This window comes from Ochotona princeps, chromosome 6 (assembly GCF_030435755.1).
Source record: "Ochotona princeps isolate mOchPri1 chromosome 6, mOchPri1.hap1, whole genome shotgun sequence".
Lineage (NCBI taxonomy): Eukaryota > Metazoa > Chordata > Mammalia > Lagomorpha > Ochotonidae > Ochotona > Ochotona princeps.
This window is the reverse complement of record NC_080837.1, coordinates 80519010-80536025: the sequence shown is the minus strand read 5'-3', so window position 1 is coordinate 80536025 and position 17016 is coordinate 80519010. Positions and strand designations below refer to the sequence as shown.

General features: G+C 57.1%; 1 protein-coding gene across 1 annotated transcript in view; it reads left to right on the top strand.

The window, feature by feature from the left end:
- The window catches only part of LRRK1 (leucine rich repeat kinase 1), a 114380-nt gene extending 98385 nt beyond the window's left edge, over positions 1-15995 (top strand). Inside the window, exons 25-34 of the mRNA XM_004593151.2 lie at positions 1345-1511; positions 2012-2209; positions 3357-3634; positions 5156-5350; positions 5942-6093; positions 9089-9206; positions 10032-10148; positions 12035-12885; positions 13378-13479; positions 15779-15995. Of these exons, the coding sequence (XP_004593208.2) occupies positions 1345-1511; positions 2012-2209; positions 3357-3634; positions 5156-5350; positions 5942-6093; positions 9089-9206; positions 10032-10148; positions 12035-12885; positions 13378-13479; positions 15779-15956 (2356 nt within the window). The 3' untranslated portion in view covers positions 15957-15995. The remainder of the gene's footprint in view (positions 1-1344; positions 1512-2011; positions 2210-3356; positions 3635-5155; positions 5351-5941; positions 6094-9088; positions 9207-10031; positions 10149-12034; positions 12886-13377; positions 13480-15778) is intronic.
- Positions 15996-17016: the final 1021 nt, after the last annotated feature.

Genomic DNA, 17016 nt, shown 5'->3' with positions numbered 1-17016 from the left:
TGAATCCTGGAGATGCTTCCTAGGCAGTGGCCTCCCACGGGGTCTTGGCAATCCCCGCAGTGTCTGCCCTGGGGAACGCGACAGTTCACCGCCCAACCTTCGCCAGATGCCTGTCTCACTCCCAGATCTACAGCACCAAGATCCCCAGCTCTGATCTGAGATGATTGGGCACTGCAAAGGGCCACGTTTTCCTTTATGTTGGCAGTTTCATGCCACGGCCCCCATCTGAATCCAGGCTGAGAGACATTCCAGGTGGGATCTGAATGGCCAAATTTGACTGTGTCTGTTGATGTGAACCCAATCTCACACCATGGCACAGTTCGGAAAGTAAGTCACCTGGCAGGGAATTGGCCTTGTGAGCCAGTCTACCATAGCAGAGGTGCTGGGCAGAAGGAGCAGGGAGCATCACACCCCATGACCAGGGCTTGCTGGCAGAGCCCTACCCTGTGGCTCCTACAGAAGCATGTGTGCTTCCTGGAGCTGCTCTTTCCTGTTCCCCTGGCTCCCCTGGGGCCTTCCAAGGGGCTCAGAGCACCACACTTCCTAAGCAGGTGCATGTTAGCAAACAGCTCCTGGCCAACCATGAGGGCTGTAGTGAGGTGGAGTGCCAAGTCAGCAGAGCATGGGAGCCACTGCAGCTGGGGGCCCGGAGGGCTCCACTGGAGGCGCCTGTGCCTGAGGTCAGACGAGGAACCCAGAGGGACCACAGCGGTGTCCAGGGCAGGTGGAGAGACCTGAAGGCTGGGGCATCAGATCTGTTGTCCCCCATACTCTCCTCCACCCCCTCCTCACTCCCTCCTTCCTCTGCTTCATGCTGGACCTTTTCACTCCTCACTGTTCCTGACTTCTGGACCAGGGGGCAGGCCTGGGGAGCCTGGGGAGGGGCAGTCACAGAGGCGTGAGCCTCACTTGCCACTCTGGGGTTCCCAAGGCACTGAGTGTCTGCGTTCTGATGTTGCCAGCCCAGCCTGCATGTAAGTGCATTTAGAAGGCTCTAGGCCTTTCTCCAGGTCCTTGCAGGCCTGGGCAGCTTGGATAAGAAGGCCAAGGAGTTCAGCAGAGGTCAGCAGTGTTCCCAAAGGCCTGGCAGAGCCCTTCCCTGAAGCCAGGCTTAGAAGCCAGACCAGCCAGAGGGCCTAAGCCCCTGCCGCTGGGTGGCATCCTAGCTGCCGGCTGTAGGGACACTGGGTAACCTGCTCAGGCCCCAGTCAGGCTGTCTGACTTCCCAGGTGACTTTGAGCCCACACCACATTCCCCCTACCCTGCCCCTGCCCCTGCCTTGGCTGGGTGGGCCTGTGCTGAGCCCCATCTGTGTGTGTGTGTGTGTGTGTGCACGCACGGCAGGCTCTTCCTGGAGAACAGCGAGCTGGTGCACAGTGAGGACCAAGGCAGCACCTTGGGCCAAGGTGGCAGCGGCACTGTCATCTACCGGGCCCAGTACCAGGGCCAGCCCGTGGCCGTGAAGAGATTCCAGATCAAGAAGTTCAAGAACTTCACCAGCGCCCCCGCAGGTAACCAAGGCCCCAGTCCAGCATGCCCTTTGTCTTCAGAAACAGCCCAGTGTTGGGGTCACTTTAGGGCGGCGGGGGGTGGGGGAAGGGGGAACTGAGACTGAAGGTGCATGTGGAGTGGGGGACGGGAGAGGGGTGGATGGGGCCAGAGGGGGCTCCCCGCCCCCAGAGGCAGAGCCTGCCTCTTACCTGGGCACACAAGACCCATTGTCATGTGTGACCCTGTCCCTTTCAGCAGCTCCTGAGTGCCCACTGGCCCTCCAGGTAGACGTGTCCCCATCTTGTCACCCAGAAGTAGTTCTTGTAGCCCACAATAACAGCCTCTAGGGCCAGACTCCAAGCAATGGAAATTAAAAGTACAAATCCTGCCCCTGCCCGACCACATGTTCCTGGGACTCCTTCCACTGTGACCCTCTGGAATCTGCCTGGCCAGGCCTGGCTCTCCCCTCCACACCCCTCATGCCTCGTGGACCACTGATGGCTGTGCTGTGTCCCGGCAGACACCATGCTGAGGCACCTGCGTGCCATGGACGCCATGAGGAACTTCTCGGAGTTCCGGCAGGAGGCCAGCATGCTGCACGCCCTGCAGCACCCCTGCATCGTGTCGCTCATCGGCATCAGCATCCACCCGCTCTGCTTCGCCCTGGAGCTCGCCCCGCTGAGCAGCCTCAACACGCTGCTGTCGGAGAACACCAGAGGTGCGGGGCCCTGGGGGCGGGGGCTGCCATAACTGGCCAGACCTGGACGTGCCCGACTCCCGTGGCTGTCCCGGACGCCAACCAGCTGTAAGAACTTGGGAATCCAAAGGAATCTGGCTCTGAATTCTGCTTCCCTGCCAGGGTCAGGAGTTGCTTTACTCCCGTAAAGGGGCATAAACATACACCCCTCCACCAGAGGGCACCATCACAGCCAGGCGCCTCCTCCTGCTAATCAGTGTATAAATAAGGCCTTTGACTTGACACACCAGACATCCACAGCTAGTGAGGCATGGGGACCCTGCGGTCAGCTGCACCCATTCCAGAAATGAGTCATTAAACTTTGCACTGTGTCTAGGGAGGAAATGCTGTTAGCATCCATCACTTCTTCCACTTGCCCCCTCACACCTTTCGCAGCAGCACAGCCTTGGCCTGAGGTGAAATCTGTAGTTTGAGCCCTTGCCCTCTTCCTGGAAAGGAGTGGAGAGTGATCCAGCAAGTGCTTCTGTCCTGTGTAAGAGTTCACCAAAGGTCATTGGTTTTTGCCCTTCTGGCACCAGGCTGAACAAGAGTGAGAATGGCTGATATCAGGGAGTGGCCCCTGGCTGGGCTTGGCCCCAGCTCCTACCTCCACCAAGAAGGGCTTCAGGGAAAAGATGAAGGTAGAGAGCAAGAAGCCAGGGTTACTTATCTGCAAAACAAGTGCAGGCCAGCCCGAGAGAGAGACCTGCAATCCACAGGTTCTGGGCCTTTTATACCACCTGGAGTCATGGGGCCTGCTGTCTGGGATGGACTTCACTGCATATTCAAAAGGGGCAGAGTTTAGTGTGAGACTGGAGGCCCCTTTGGGAAAATTTCCAAAGTGTCTTGGCATCAGATACATAATAGGATGGGCTAGGCCTGTTGCACTGTAGATGATGGAGCCATGCCCGCTGCCAGGCAGGGCTGTAGTGGGCAGGGCAGCAGGGCAGTGCTAACCAAACCTCAGCTCCTCCTTGCTAAGGCCTTCTCCCCCTACGTCAGTAGAACAAAGAGTCTCTGGGGAAAAACAAGGGAGACTGTTGCTCTAATGAGAATTTTATCCTAATCCAAACAAAAATGTTGACCAATTAGAGAGTTGCTCCTGTTTTTCTTTCTTTTTCTTTGCAAGACTCTTCCTTTATGCCACTGGGTCACATGCTCACCCAGAAAATAGCCTACCAGATCGCCTCAGGCCTGGCCTACCTGCACAAGAAAAACATCATCTTCTGTGACCTCAAGTCCGACAACATCCTGGTGTGGTCCCTGGACGTCAAGGACCCCATCAACGTCAAGCTGTCGGACTATGGCATCTCGCGCCAGTCCTTCCATGAGGGCGCCCTGGGCGTGGAGGGCACTCCTGGCTACCAGGCCCCAGAGATCAGGCCGCGCATTGTATACGACGAGAAGGTAGCTACCAGGCCCGTGCCAGTCCTGACAGCACCCCAGCAGCCCCCAGCCCCTGCCCCGTCTCTCACATCCAGCAGTGGGGGCTGCTGGCCCCAACCCGAAGGGCTCTGAGCCCTGTGTCTGTCTGCCCATGATAAGGTGGACTTCTCAGCTTGAGAAGTCTCACGTCTTGATTCACAAACAGCACAGAGGCTGCAGGCAGAGGACCCAAAGTCCGGCAGACATGGCCCTGGGTCAGGTCCCAAGTCCCATGTAGGTAAGTATGCAAAATGGGCATATAGGATCAGCCTTGCAGGGTCTGGCGAGGAACACGCAGAAGGATGGTAAAGGGTACCATCTGTGTCCCAGACCTCACCCCTAGTGCTGGCCAGATGGAATGCCCAGCGGGACAGGCGTGGGCTGCACAGGGCACAGCTTGCATGGCCAGCCTTCTACCTGGACAGCTCTTGGGTAGGCAGGAGCACCCAGACGATGGAGACTCATCCCCCTGTCGCATCTCGTGCCAGCCTTGTGGCTAATCACGTGGTGTGAAAATGCCCCTTGTTAATAATTCCTTGTTGTTTGGGATGGTGTTCAGGTGGGTCCTTGGCTAGTGGCTTTAAGAATAACCTAAGGATGGGTTAACTCAGCACCTGTGGCTCGGACGAGGCGCTCACCTGGAAGCTAAGGTTCTCACAGGGATTGGGCGTCTAGTGTGGTGGTTACAGTGCTGCTGCACCCCGTAGCAGAGTGCCTAGGTTCGAGCCCCAGCTGCTCTCCTGATTTCCACTACTGCTAATGCACAGCTGAGACATCCAGGGATGCTTCAAGGACTTGGTCCCTCCACCCACATAGGAGACCCAGATGAGGTTCCTGGCTGCTGCTTGGACCAATCCTAGCTCTTGCAGGCATTTGGAAACGGAATCAGAAGATGGGAGATTGTGTCTCTGTCTTCCTTTTAAGTACATTGAATAAGCTTTAAAAACAGAAGCCTTTTCAAGATTACAATAGGAAAATTCACGTCGAGAATTCTCCTACTAGAAAGTAATCTCCTGCCCCTTCAAGGGGCCTCTCGTTCAGTGTTTCCTGAGCTCTCAGAACTTTGGATGATTCCAGTCAGGGCAGAGGACACGCTGGGTTCTGGGAGACGCACCTCCTTTTCTGCAGTCCTGTGTGGCTCTCCTGTTGGGTAGATGGTCTGCATTTTCCTGCCTTGTCTTGACGCTCAGGGCAGAGGACGCTGGTGTTCTTGAAGCCCTTCGTTGGTGGCTGACAGCCGAGTTCTCAGGGGGTGCTTAGTGGACAGAAGGATGGACAGGCAGACGAGCAAAGAGAAGGAAGGAGGAAATGGACAGGGCAGATAGCAAGGTGGTCGGTTGAGGATTTGGACAGAAAGCGTCAGGTGGATGGACTGGTATATGTATCAAGGAAGAGCTGTGTTTTCCTGGTGTCATCATTTCTCCCTGCTCTAACATCCCCCCGCAAGCTTGCAAAAGCCACCATGCCCCGGGAGCACCTGATGTGGCTTCTGTCTCCGCCCAGGTAGACATGTTCTCCTATGGCATGGTGCTGTATGAGCTGCTGTCGGGGCAGCGCCCTGCTCTGGGCCACCATCAGCTGCAGATCGCCAAGAAGTTGTCCAAGGGTATCCGCCCAGTGCTGGGGCAGCCTGAGGAGGTGCAGTTCCACCGGCTGCAGGCACTCATGATGGAATGCTGGGACACAAAGCCCGAGAAGGTAACCGGGAGCTTCCCGGGGGGGGGCTGAGGGCTTCTAGGGCAGCTGGGGTGACCTTGTTGTGAGTTGCCGACCACAGCTCACATTCAGTCTCATGTTTCTGTGTGTGCCACTCTCAGGAAAAGCAAGCTTCCTTCCTGCCCTAGTGTTTGTGTAAATAGAGTATAGCAACCCTGCCTAGCACTTGAGTCCCCACACAAGGGCAGAAAATGGATGTGTCCCTCCGTGAAGGAACACACAGAATCTACTGGCAAGATGTGGGCACACAGCGAGGCTTTCTTGTAGTCCATCTGTTTTGTGGTCCTGTTTGTTTCTGAAAAATGCTCAAACTATTTCACAGGGTGAAATATTCACTCACTCAACTCAGAACTGACTTAATAGCACGCTGGGCATAAAGATTCTCTGGCCTTGGCCGAGGACATTTGACCAGCTGAGCCCCAGGTTCTGTGATCCGACTCCCAGCTGGATTTGTTGCTGACATCCCAAGTGGTTTGGCTCCCAGCCCCCTAGCTTGAGACAACAGAGCCCATGGGCCAGGTTGGCTCTGACCTGGCTGCAGGTGCTCACGGCCTGGTGCTCTCTCTCTCTCAGCGGCCACTGGCCTTGTCGGTGGTGAACCAGATGAAGGACCCCACGTTTGCCACATTCATGTATATGCTGCCATGCGGGAAGCAGTCATCCTTCTTCTCCTCCCAGGGCCAGGAGTACACCGTGGTGTTCTGGGACGGGACCGAGGAGTCCAGGTAAGCCCAGCCCCACCACCTGTGTCCCGTGGGGTGGACAGGCGATGGCTAGGAACACAGCGTCAGCATGTTGTTGCACAGACCCAGGGGCCAAAGCATGCCTTGAGTCCATGCAGGAGAGCCACTCCACCTGTACCAGCATGGGGCCCGAGGGGCCTGTCCTTCCACGAAGCAAAGAGGGGATGGTGTGTGGCCTAGGGCCAAGATGCAGGTTAGGGTGTCTGTGTCTCTCATCAGAATGACACGCCATTATCAAGGTGCTTGGGCAAGTCAACAGTGGATGAGAGCTCTCCTCTCTCTCTCTCTCCCCGCCCTCCCCCCACATCTCATAATAAGAAAAATAAAAGAAACAAACAAGTGAGTAGCACTTGCTAAGAGTGTGGATAGGCACCCAGGTTTGGTTTAAGACGAAGTTCCATGCAGTGGTGAGGTGTGGGGGTGGTTGGTGAAATTGTAGATGTGGCTGAAGCTGAGACTAGAGGCAGGTGGCATGCCCCCTGAAATAGACACCTGCCGTTGGAGCATCTTTTCCCCAGAGAAGCAGAAGGAAGGATGAGAGAGTGAGCATGGATGTGGACACGCACAGTGGGCAACGCAGGAGAGGGCAGGATGTCTGCCGGGAGGCCTGCATTCCAGCTCTGTGACTCTCTGGCTCTGCAGGAGAGCCCACAAGGTGGCTGGAAGCCTGGTTCCCATAGCACCTCCAGTGCGGCTGAGTGTATCTGTGTGTATTCATCACGGAGTCTCCGCCATGCTGAGGCAGCTAGGTGCATCATGGGACAGTGGAGTTAGGGTTCAGGACTAGAGGGAGACACTGTAGAAGTGGTCCAGCCCTGTGGGTCCCCACCTACTCCACCTTGCCTGGGCACAGCACCTTCCTGTGGGGCACATACTCGGGACAAAATCCAACGTCAGCAGATGGTCAGCAGATGGTGTCACCTGCTGTTACCATGAGACACTGCCTGTTGCTGTGGCCCAAGCTGAAGAGTAGTTACAATGCGGGTGCTGGTAAATGCAGCTTTTGACAAGGGCCAAAAAGCCCTTGGGTGTAAAAGTAGAAGCAGAACCCCTAATGCTAAATCAAAAGCGGATGGACTTGTTATCTACTTTAAAGACACTGAACTCCTACCTCCTCCATCTGTCCATTGCAAAGACCTAGAAATAAGGACCAAGCCCACACAAGTGGGCACCGCTGGGAGCCAGAGGACGGTCTCTAAGTGCCAACAAACAGTTGAACCCAGGTGTAGGGAAGGATGTGAGCAGAGCATGTGACATACGGAACATGTGATGCACAGAACATGTGACACGTGCTACATGTGATGCACAGAACATGTGACACTTGGTCGTAGACTTGTGGGGGACATCAGAGGAACTTGGGAGCCAGCCTGCTCCTGTGGTGTTGGCGCAGGCAGTGCTCCACCCACATGGGGAGGTATGAGAGAGGGAAAAGCAGAGAGAGAGGAGGAGAGGTCCATCTCCCATCTTCTGGCTCACTTCCCTACGGCCCTCAGCATCTCATGCTGGACCCAGCCCAAGGACACCAGCCAGGAACTCAGTCTAGGTCTTCAACGTGGACAGCGGGACCCATGTACTTGAGCCATCACCTGAGTGCACCTCAGCAAGAGGACTGAAATCGAGTGCTGGTGGGAGGCAGGTGGCCCACCCCTGCAGTCTTGCACACATGCACACACACACGTGTGCACACATACACACACAGGCCAGGACAGGCAGCTCTGCCCGGGGCCCAGAAAGCTTGTGCTCCTTGGGAAGACAGCAGCCTCTCTCTGTGATCTATGATGCTTCCTTGTATTTTTATATATTTATTCTTATGGTGTCTGGAAGGCAGAGAGACATAGATCTTCCATCTAGTGGCATATTCCCAGATGTCCACAACAGGCAAGGTGGGGCCAAACCAAAGCCAGGAACACAGAACTCAGTCCAAGTCTCCCACGTGAGTGCCAGGGGCCCACCTGGTGCACTGTACAAGACCCTGGGTCAGAGGTGGGTGCTCTAGCATGGGGTGTGAGTATCCCGAGCCACATCTGAGCCACTATACCCACCCCAAACCTCTCTAAGGCTCACCACCAGGAGCGGGCAGGCCAAGGCCTGGCTGTCCCATTCCAGTTCAGCTTCCTGCTGTTGTACACCTTGGGAAGCCACAGACGATAGGTCCAGGGCTTGTGTCCCTGTGCCGCACCTGGGAGGCCGGGATTGAGGCCTGGTCTCCTGGCTTCAGCCTCACCTCTGGCTGCTAGAGGCATTTGGGAGGTAAAGCAGCAGATGGGGGACTTCCTGTCTGTGTGTACCCCTATATCTCTGCCTTTCAAATGCATTTTTTAAAATTATGAAACAGAAAAGTAATACCAGCAGCTTGAGGAAGGGCCAGCTCCAGGTGGGGAGGGAGGGTGAGTGCTCTGGGCAGGGAGGAGAGAATTGCCCTGGGACACATCTGCCTCACGGAGGGGTAGGGGTGGGCAGGGAAGACAGGCAGAGAAGTGGAACCTGCACAGACCGGCGTTCTGCTCAGAGGATGAGAGCGGCTGTCAGCTCAGCCGTGTTTATCATCTCTCATCCAAAATGATGATGCAGGAAGTGTGCAGGGAGGGGATGGGCTGGGTAGAACTTAGCATCAAGAATCTTCTGTCCCCACTTAGCTTGGGCTATAAGAAAGACCTATGTTCTCTGGGATGCACCTGCCAGCTGCTGCTGCTGCTGCAGACAGGGGACACAGGAGATACCCATGGGGGCAGTGGGGCCACAGTGCCTGCTGAGACCATAGCTGGCCTTCATGGACAAAACTTCCATGAGTCCTGCAAGTGTCACCAGGCAGACCACATGCATGGGGCCCAATACCAGGAGGCACAGTCCTTGGTGCCCCCTGGAGCTAAAGAGGCCACAGTCATGCCCTCCTGCAGAGCTGTTGGACCACACAGGGGCTGGGGACGCTGGAGGTGACCACAGCCCCCAGGAATGAGCCACATGGTGCCGCTCACAGGAACTACACTGTGGTGAACACGGAAAAGGGCCTCCTGGAGGTGCGGAGGATGTGCTGTGCAGGCCTGAGACTAAGCTGCCAACTGAAGGTACAGAACTCGCTGTGGACAGCGACCGAGGTAACTGCCCCGTGGGATCTACAGCACCCGGAGTGAGGGCCAGACCCACAAAACTACAGGACACCCAGGCCAACTCCGCCTACAGGGAAGCCTGGGCTCATCTCAAGGGACCCCAGAGGAAGGCCCTCAGTCACGTGAGGGTCCTCCAGCCCTGGCCCCCACCTGTCCCGAATTCATTGTACCTAAATGTTGAGTTCAGGAGAGAAGCTCAGAAAGTTGGGGTATGTAAGTAGGGTCTCCACAGAAGACACCTTGTTCTGGGGACCTCAGAAATGCAGACTCCCAAACAAATGCTGTGACATTCTAGGTTGGGAGATGAAATACCACTTTCATACCTACTGGAAATATGCCACTTGGTCAGTGTGGTCTGAATCCAGAATGTGCCAGAAAGAAATAAACAAGAACCACACTCAGGCCTACACAGGTCCCTAACATGCACCCCCATCTGACTTGGGGTAGTGAAAACTGGAGAACTGAGCAGTGAATCACTACACCTCATGCTCTTGTGGGAGGGTTGAGAATAGGTGCCGTGGCTGTGCCTGAGAATCAGTGGGAGGAGCCCTGCGGGGGCATCATCCCCTATGGTGGGCACCCAACACACGCAGATGCACATGGGGTAGCTGTCTTTGGGGAGTAGACATTGGGCAGCTATAGATTGATTCTTTGGATCTGCCCATGTTTTGGGGGGTTTCTTTCATCTGCCCCAGGAAGCCACGATACTTGTACTTCCTAAGGCACAAAAGGGATACCCTGGCCAAGCTTTTCTCCTTGGGGAGCCCTGCACACTGCCCACTCAGATCTCATAGAGGCTGTCTGCCTTTACAGGACCAGAAAATTTACATCTACAACCTCAAGGGCATGTGCCCCTTAAGCACACCCCAGCAGGCCCTGGACACCCCAGCTGTTGTCACCTGCTTCTTAGCGGTACCTGTGATTAAAAAGGTGAGCTCAGGGGAGAATGGATGCATGGTCTCTCACCCCTACCTCTGACAGGTGAAATGCTTTTAAGGGCCACAGGTGCATGTGAGCAGGTGTATGATGTACCCCATCCCCTGTAGCCACAGGGGCCTCTGGGGCCCTTGTCCACCTGCCAGGGCCACAACATCCCCCTGGCCACTGGGTCCCAGGCCCTCACATGTCCTGCTGCCAGCCCCTGTTCACAGGCGACTCTACAGCCTCTCCACCTCCTCTCAGATGCACACCAAGGGCCCAGTTTCCAGCGTGGCCTTGCGTCTGCAGCCTGCTGGCTCTGGAAGAGGGCTGCCTCCCTGCACTGCCCCAACCCAGCTCCACCACACCCTGAGGGTTAACGCTCCGCCGCCCCAGAGTGGGCAGGGCAATCTCTTATCACCTGCTCGCTCTACCTCTTCCTTCTGCAGCACTAAGCCCCTCCAGTCCTTGGCCCTCCCAGCCTCAGCCAGGTCCTGGCCCTCCTGGCCGCTCCAGGCCCTGGGCCTCCCAGCCTCTGCCAGGCCCCTCCTGCTCCTGGGCCTCCTGCCCCTGCCAGGGCAGCCCCTCTGCACACTCCTTTTCCAGCCCTCCCCATCCTCGGTTCTCAGAACTTAGGGTCCCAAGCTGTTGGCCCTACAGGGGAGCGACTTCCTGGCACTTGCAGGAAGGGGGCACCACGCATGCACCAGACACTCTGGATAGATGGTTCAAGGGGCATCTCCTGGTGCTATTGGTTCAGACATGGTGACAGCCGGCCTCCCATTCCACATGCCCCTCTGCAGGGTGGGCGTGAGCACGGAGCCAGTGCCGGGAACCCATGCCCTGAGCAGCGGAGCATTCCTAGGACCCGCTGACAGTTGCAAACTAGATGAACACTGCTCTCCTCCAGCCAGCTCCAGTTTCATTTCTTTAAAAAGGAAGGGGGTGGGAGGTACAGGTATGAAATGAACCTTAGAGAGCATGGGGAGCAGGGGCACAAGGCGGCATTGAAGGCCGTGGCGGGCCAGGGCCCCCAGCCGGGGCGCCATCTCCAGCCTGACCAGGAGGAATAAAGCCGGCTCTGTGCGCCTCCCGCACGGGCACTGCCTCCTCAGAGGCCGTCCTGCCCGCGGCCAGGCCAGGCAGACCCCTGCATTCTTGCACGCACACACTCACACCCATGCCCCACCCCGACCTGGTCCAAGCAGGGACTGCAGATGGAGACCCAGCCTCTGTTTGCCTTGGCCGCCTACTCTCCCCTAAGATCCTGCATATGGATTCCAGTCCTTTCCGAGGGCTCATGGCTCTGGCTGCTGAGCAAGAGGTCGGTCGTTCGCTCCTGGCAAGCCCCATTGAGCCCCCCAGTCGCCCCTCGCTGGCCCAAGGCCTGGCTCCCTGCTCCATCTTGAGGAGCTCTTCCTGCCCACGTGGACTTGTGAGGCTACTAAGCGGCTGTTCCCAGTTGTATCCTAGGAGCGGCCCCATCATGGGTTCTCAGTTCAGTCCTGTGCCTGTAACCTTGGCCCTGATCCACGGCCCTAGGCTCCATTGCAGAGACCTGTGTCTATTGCAAGATTAAGATCACCCTCAAGAGCCCCACCAAGGTCAGTGGAATCCAGGGACTTCAGAGTAGGTGTCGCTGGCTGAGAGGGTAGATGTGACAGGATGAAATACGCCCCCAGGAGTGCCAGGACCATGAATTGAGTGAGACTTAGCCCCTCCCTGTTCCCAGCCAGTGCAGTGTGGAACCGTGGAAGGCATGCAGCCCTCCTCGGGTGCAAGGGTGAACAGCGCATGCTCGTGTTGGGATCGAATCCGGTATCCACGCTGGCTCTCTCTTGCCTTGCACGGGGCTCGAGAGCATAACGCTTTCCCTGTCTTCCCTCCACTCTACGCAGAATTCCTTCCTGGTGCTGGCGGGCCTGGCGGACGGGCTCGTGGCCGTGTTCCCTGTGGCACGGGGTGTGCCCAGCGACAGCTGCTGCTACTTGTGCTCACACACGGCCAACAGGTCCAGGTTCGGCATCCCGGACGAAGACGTGCGGCAGAACCCCTACCCGGTGAAGGCCATGGAGGTGGCCAACAGTGGCTCGGAGGTGTGGTATAGCAATGGACCAGGCCTCCTGGTCATCGACTGTGCCGCCCTGGACATCCGCAGGCGCCTGGAGCCCTACACGGCGCCCTCGGCCGTCACAGCAGTCGTGTGCGGCTCCGAGTGCCGGGGTGAGGAGGTCGTCTGGTGCTTGGATGACAAGACCAACTGCTTGGTGATGTACCATTCGGCCACCTACCAGCTGTGTGCCCGCTACTTCTGTGGGGACCCCAACCCCCTCAGGGACATGTTCCCCGTGCAGCCTTCGGGCCCAGAGCTCCCAGACACCCCCACGGCCACCCCGAAAGAGCCCAAGAGGGACTGCATGGCGGATGTGAGCATCATGTACAGCAAGGAGTTGGGCACACAGATCCTGACCCACCAGGACTCGCTGACTGACTACTGCTCCATGTCCTCCTGCTCCTCATCCCTGGCCCCCCAGGCAGCCAGGTCCCCCTGCAGCCTGCCCAGCTCCCCGGTCAGCTGTGCCAGCGTGCCCTTCTCCAGCCCCTGCGAGGATGCTGACCAGCTGCACGAACTCAGTGCCACGCCCGACAGGGCTGAGCCCGAGCTGAGCCCCCTGGACGGGGACGCTTTCAGTCAGCACCTGCAGGCCGTGAAGCTCCTGGCCGTGAGGGACCTCATTTGGGTGCCCAGGTAGGGCTCCTGGCATGGCAGAACCATCCTCAGCCTGCCACCAGCTACTCTCTCTCTCTCTCTTTGGAGGCTAGGCTGCGGAATCCTCTGGCTTCTGTAAAGATAGCACTGAAGACCCAACAAGGGCTGTTGACCTAACAGGCAGACCTAACAGGTGTGCTTGAGGAGGGAGTGTCAGTTTTAGCTTCTGGAGCATTCTCTTTAGCCAAACCTCACAGCAGCTGTGCCCGCTATGCTCAGCTGCCCACCAGCAAGCCTGAGGGACCAGAAAAAGAATGAGTGGCTGGGTTTCCAGCAGGGAGAGTTCTCCTCTGCCTGCCTCCTCCCCACCCCCACCCCCACCCCCACATCCTTCTCGCCACCTGATCCCTGAGCAGAAACTGGGCATTCTCTGCCTGCTGACCACGTCTTTCTCTGCTGCGCTCCATTCCCCCAGAGAGCACAGCCAGGACAAAAACGCTTCCCTTTCCCCTCTCGGTTCTGGTTTCCCAGGCGGGGTGGAGATGTTATCATCATTGGCATGGAGAAGGATTCAGGTGCCCAGCGGGGCCGAGTCATCGCAGTCTTGAAAGCCCGAGAGCTGACTCCACATGGGTAAGCCCCATGGGGACAGGGGAGGGGACCCCCCAGAGGACCCGGGAGCAGCATGGAGAAACGTGGGGAAGCCAAGGCACCAGCACCAGGTCCCACTCCACGGCCCCAGCAGCTGTGCGGCCCCCATTCTCACAAAGAAATCTACATCCACCAGCATGGCCATCAGAGAAAGCAGGAACAAGACAGGCTCCTCTGGGCAGCTGTTACAGGTCCAGTAAATACCATGTCTCAGCACTGGCCAGGGCCACCTGCCTCTGAGATATCCAGTGCACCTGTGGACCAAGTGCCCAAGCTGGGGTACCTCGCAAGGGCCCGATTTCATCTATGACTCAGTCTCATTCTTGCCAAGTGGGGAGCCAGGCCCAGACTGTGCCAGGAGGAGCCGCATGGCACAGCACGCTCCTTGCCTCCAGGCTGTGGGAGCAGCCCTGGGCCTGGGCAGGACAGCCGGCCTGGGCCACAGCCACAAGACAAGTGCCCGCCTGCCATTCCTGCTGTTGTTTATTGTGCCCTCATTGAGAACTGAGCCCCATGTGGTAAATCTCCCTTATGAAAAGCCCCTCAGTTTAAACACAGGTGTGCAGATGTACATGTGTGTAAACATGTATGCATGAGTAAATGTATGTGAATGCATGGTTGTGTGTATGCATGAATGTGTACATGTGTGTCTGAGTGTGTTGCATATGCATACACATGTGTGTATGTGTGCCTGGATGCAGGTTTAACTTTACATGTGTGTTAACATACATGTCTGCATTGTTGTGCATGTGTGTATACGTGTGTTTATACAGACATGCCTCAGTTTGTGTGCAATTTGTACACAAGTGTACACAAGTGTACATGCCTGCATGCCTGAGTATGTGTGTGTACAGGTGTGTGTGTACAGGTGTGTGTGCCTGAGTGTGAATGTGTGTGTGCAGAGGTGTGTGTGTCTGTGTGTGTGCCTGAGTATGAATGTGCGTGTGCAGGGGTGTATGTGTGTGAGTATGGATGTGTGTGTGTCTGTGCGTGTGAAGGGGTGTGTGTGTGCCTGAGTATGACTGTGTGTGTGTGTGTGCGCAGGGGTGTGTGTGTGCCTGAGTATGAATGTGTGTGCAGGTGTGTGTATGTGTGTGCCTGAGTGTGAGTGTGTGTGTGTGCCTGTGTATGAATGTGTGTCTGTGTGTGTGCCTGAGTATGAATGCGCGTGTGCAGAGGTGTGTATGTGTCTGTGTATGAGTGTGTGTGTGCAGGGGTGTGTGTGTCTGTGTGTGTGTGCCTGAGTATGAGTGTGTGTGCCTGTGTATGAATGTGTGTGTGCGGGGGGTGTGTGTCTGTGTGTGTGTGCCTGAGTATGAGTGTGTGTGTCTGTGTATGAATGTGTGTGTGTCTGTGTATGAATGTGTGTGTGTCTGTGTGTGTGTGCCTGTGTATGAATGTGTGTGTGTCTGTGTATGAATGTGTGTGTGTGCAGGGGTGTGTGTGTCTGTGTGTATGAATGTGCGCATGCAGGGGTGTGTGTGTGTGTCTGAGTGTGCTTTGAACATCTCCCCATCATTCTGTGCTGCCTCTCTGGCGGCTGCATCCCATCTGTTGGTGGCTGAGTGGGTTTTTATGCCTTCCGGACCGTCGGGGCTGCAGGGTCCTGTCAGGCCTGTGTGTCCCTGATGACCAGTGGGACATCTCAGGCCATGCCACTCCCTGGCTCACCAGCACTGAGCTTCCTCAGTAAGACGGGGCAGTGACCCCTGCCCTGTGAGGGCTCCTGAGGCCAGACTGAGCCTGGGGACAGCCTTGGCCTTAGGGATCAGACTTGGAACAAGTGGTCTGCACACCAGGTCAGTTGGCTTTGCTGTGCCTGCTTTAGGGTCCTGTGGCTTCTGCCTAGTCCCATCCAAAGCCAAAAGGGAGAAAGAGCCCCTGGTGGCCAGTACAAGCCAGCCCTGGTACATGCTGGGTGCCAAGTGGGTGCCCGTATGGAACACAAGGAGAGAAAGTGCAGGCAGACACAAGGTGAGCCACCAAGGCAGAATAACCCCGGTGCCATCCACTGTGACCCAAAAGGAGACTTGAAACGTGTCTGGAAATCATGTGAAGCAGCTGCCAGAAGGGCGAGCGCTTGCCCCGCCTGTGCCCTTTCCTTGGGCTTGATAAGGCCTCAGCCCAGAGCAGAGCACACCAGGGAGAAGCGGGCCGGGGACCCCAGTGCATGCTCAGACCCCAGTTCTGTGAGTCCAGGGAGGTGCAGGCAAGGGGGGCCCTGCTCCAAGGCAGAGGCAGACCCTCCAGGATTTCCTGAGACCACCCCTTCCTTCTGCAGGGCACTGCTGGACGCGGCCGTGGTGGCCAAGGACACGGTGGTGTGTGGCTTTGTGAACGAACAAGCAGAGTGGTGTCTGGCTGTGTGGAGGGGCTGGGGCGCCCGGGAATTTGACATTTTCTACCAGTCCTGTGAGGGGCTGGCCCGGCTGGAGGCGTGCCCACGGAGGAGGAGGTGATTTCAGTGCGTGACAGTCCCACGGAGCTGGCTCATGACCACTTGCAGCGCCCTGAGGACCATGGGGGTGGTGGAGCCCTGCCCTGGACTCCTTGCTGCTGAGAAACAGCCAGGCACCAATGATTTTGGGGGGGTTCCTGGTTTCCTAGGGTAATGTGACCTGAACACCCAAGGGAGGGCTGTGGGCTACAGTGAGAGACACCTCCCCCGCCTCCTCTGTCAGCTGCCAGGAGCAGCAGAGGGGACGCTGTCCCAGCATCAGGCATCCCTGACATAATGGACCTGCCCGGCTGCCTTCCCGGGTCTCTGATGGAATTACACCAGAATCTCTGAGCCTGGGAGCAGTTCAGGGCAGGGTTGGGGAGGGTCCTGACCCCTACCTCTCCCCCACCCCAGGCTCTCAGCCCCTTTCACAAGCTCCTGAGTGCCCCTGGGGTCCAGTGTGGGCCTGCCAGGATCAGATGTCCCCTGGCATGGAACGTGTGTGTGTGAGAAGCCCCTGAGGACCAGCCGAGGCAGTGCCCGCTGGGTCCTGGAATGAATGGGTTCCTTTAAGCCTCAAGGCCCTGGGCAAGCCTCTGCATTTTTCTCCCTGACAAAGGGAAGGAGAAGCTTCCCAGGGGCTCGGAAGGGGCCCTGGGCTTCCAGCTTTGCAAAATAAACTGGGCAGCCGCTGGGGCACAATCCCTGTCTCTGCTTCATGTTCGTCATCCCAGTCGCCTTGGCCGTGGGGCCTATGCTTGGGGACTGACACGTGTCCATCTCCGTGGGACACAGGGACAGCAGAGCAGGAGGCACAGAGTCATTCCTGGGCCTTACAGACATGCCAGCAAACCAGTTCTATAAGGGATGTAGGCATGAGCACACACTCATTTCATACATGTATGCACAGGCAATGAGTGTGCATGCAGTACACATGGGCACACTGTCAGGCACATGGACAGGCCCACGCGGCCCCCTCTTTGCCTGGAGTTAGCCAAGAGCAAGAGCTTGAATGGAAGATGACACAGCTTGAGTCACTGGCTTTTTTCTCAAATTCCATGATAGAAAACAAATGTGGG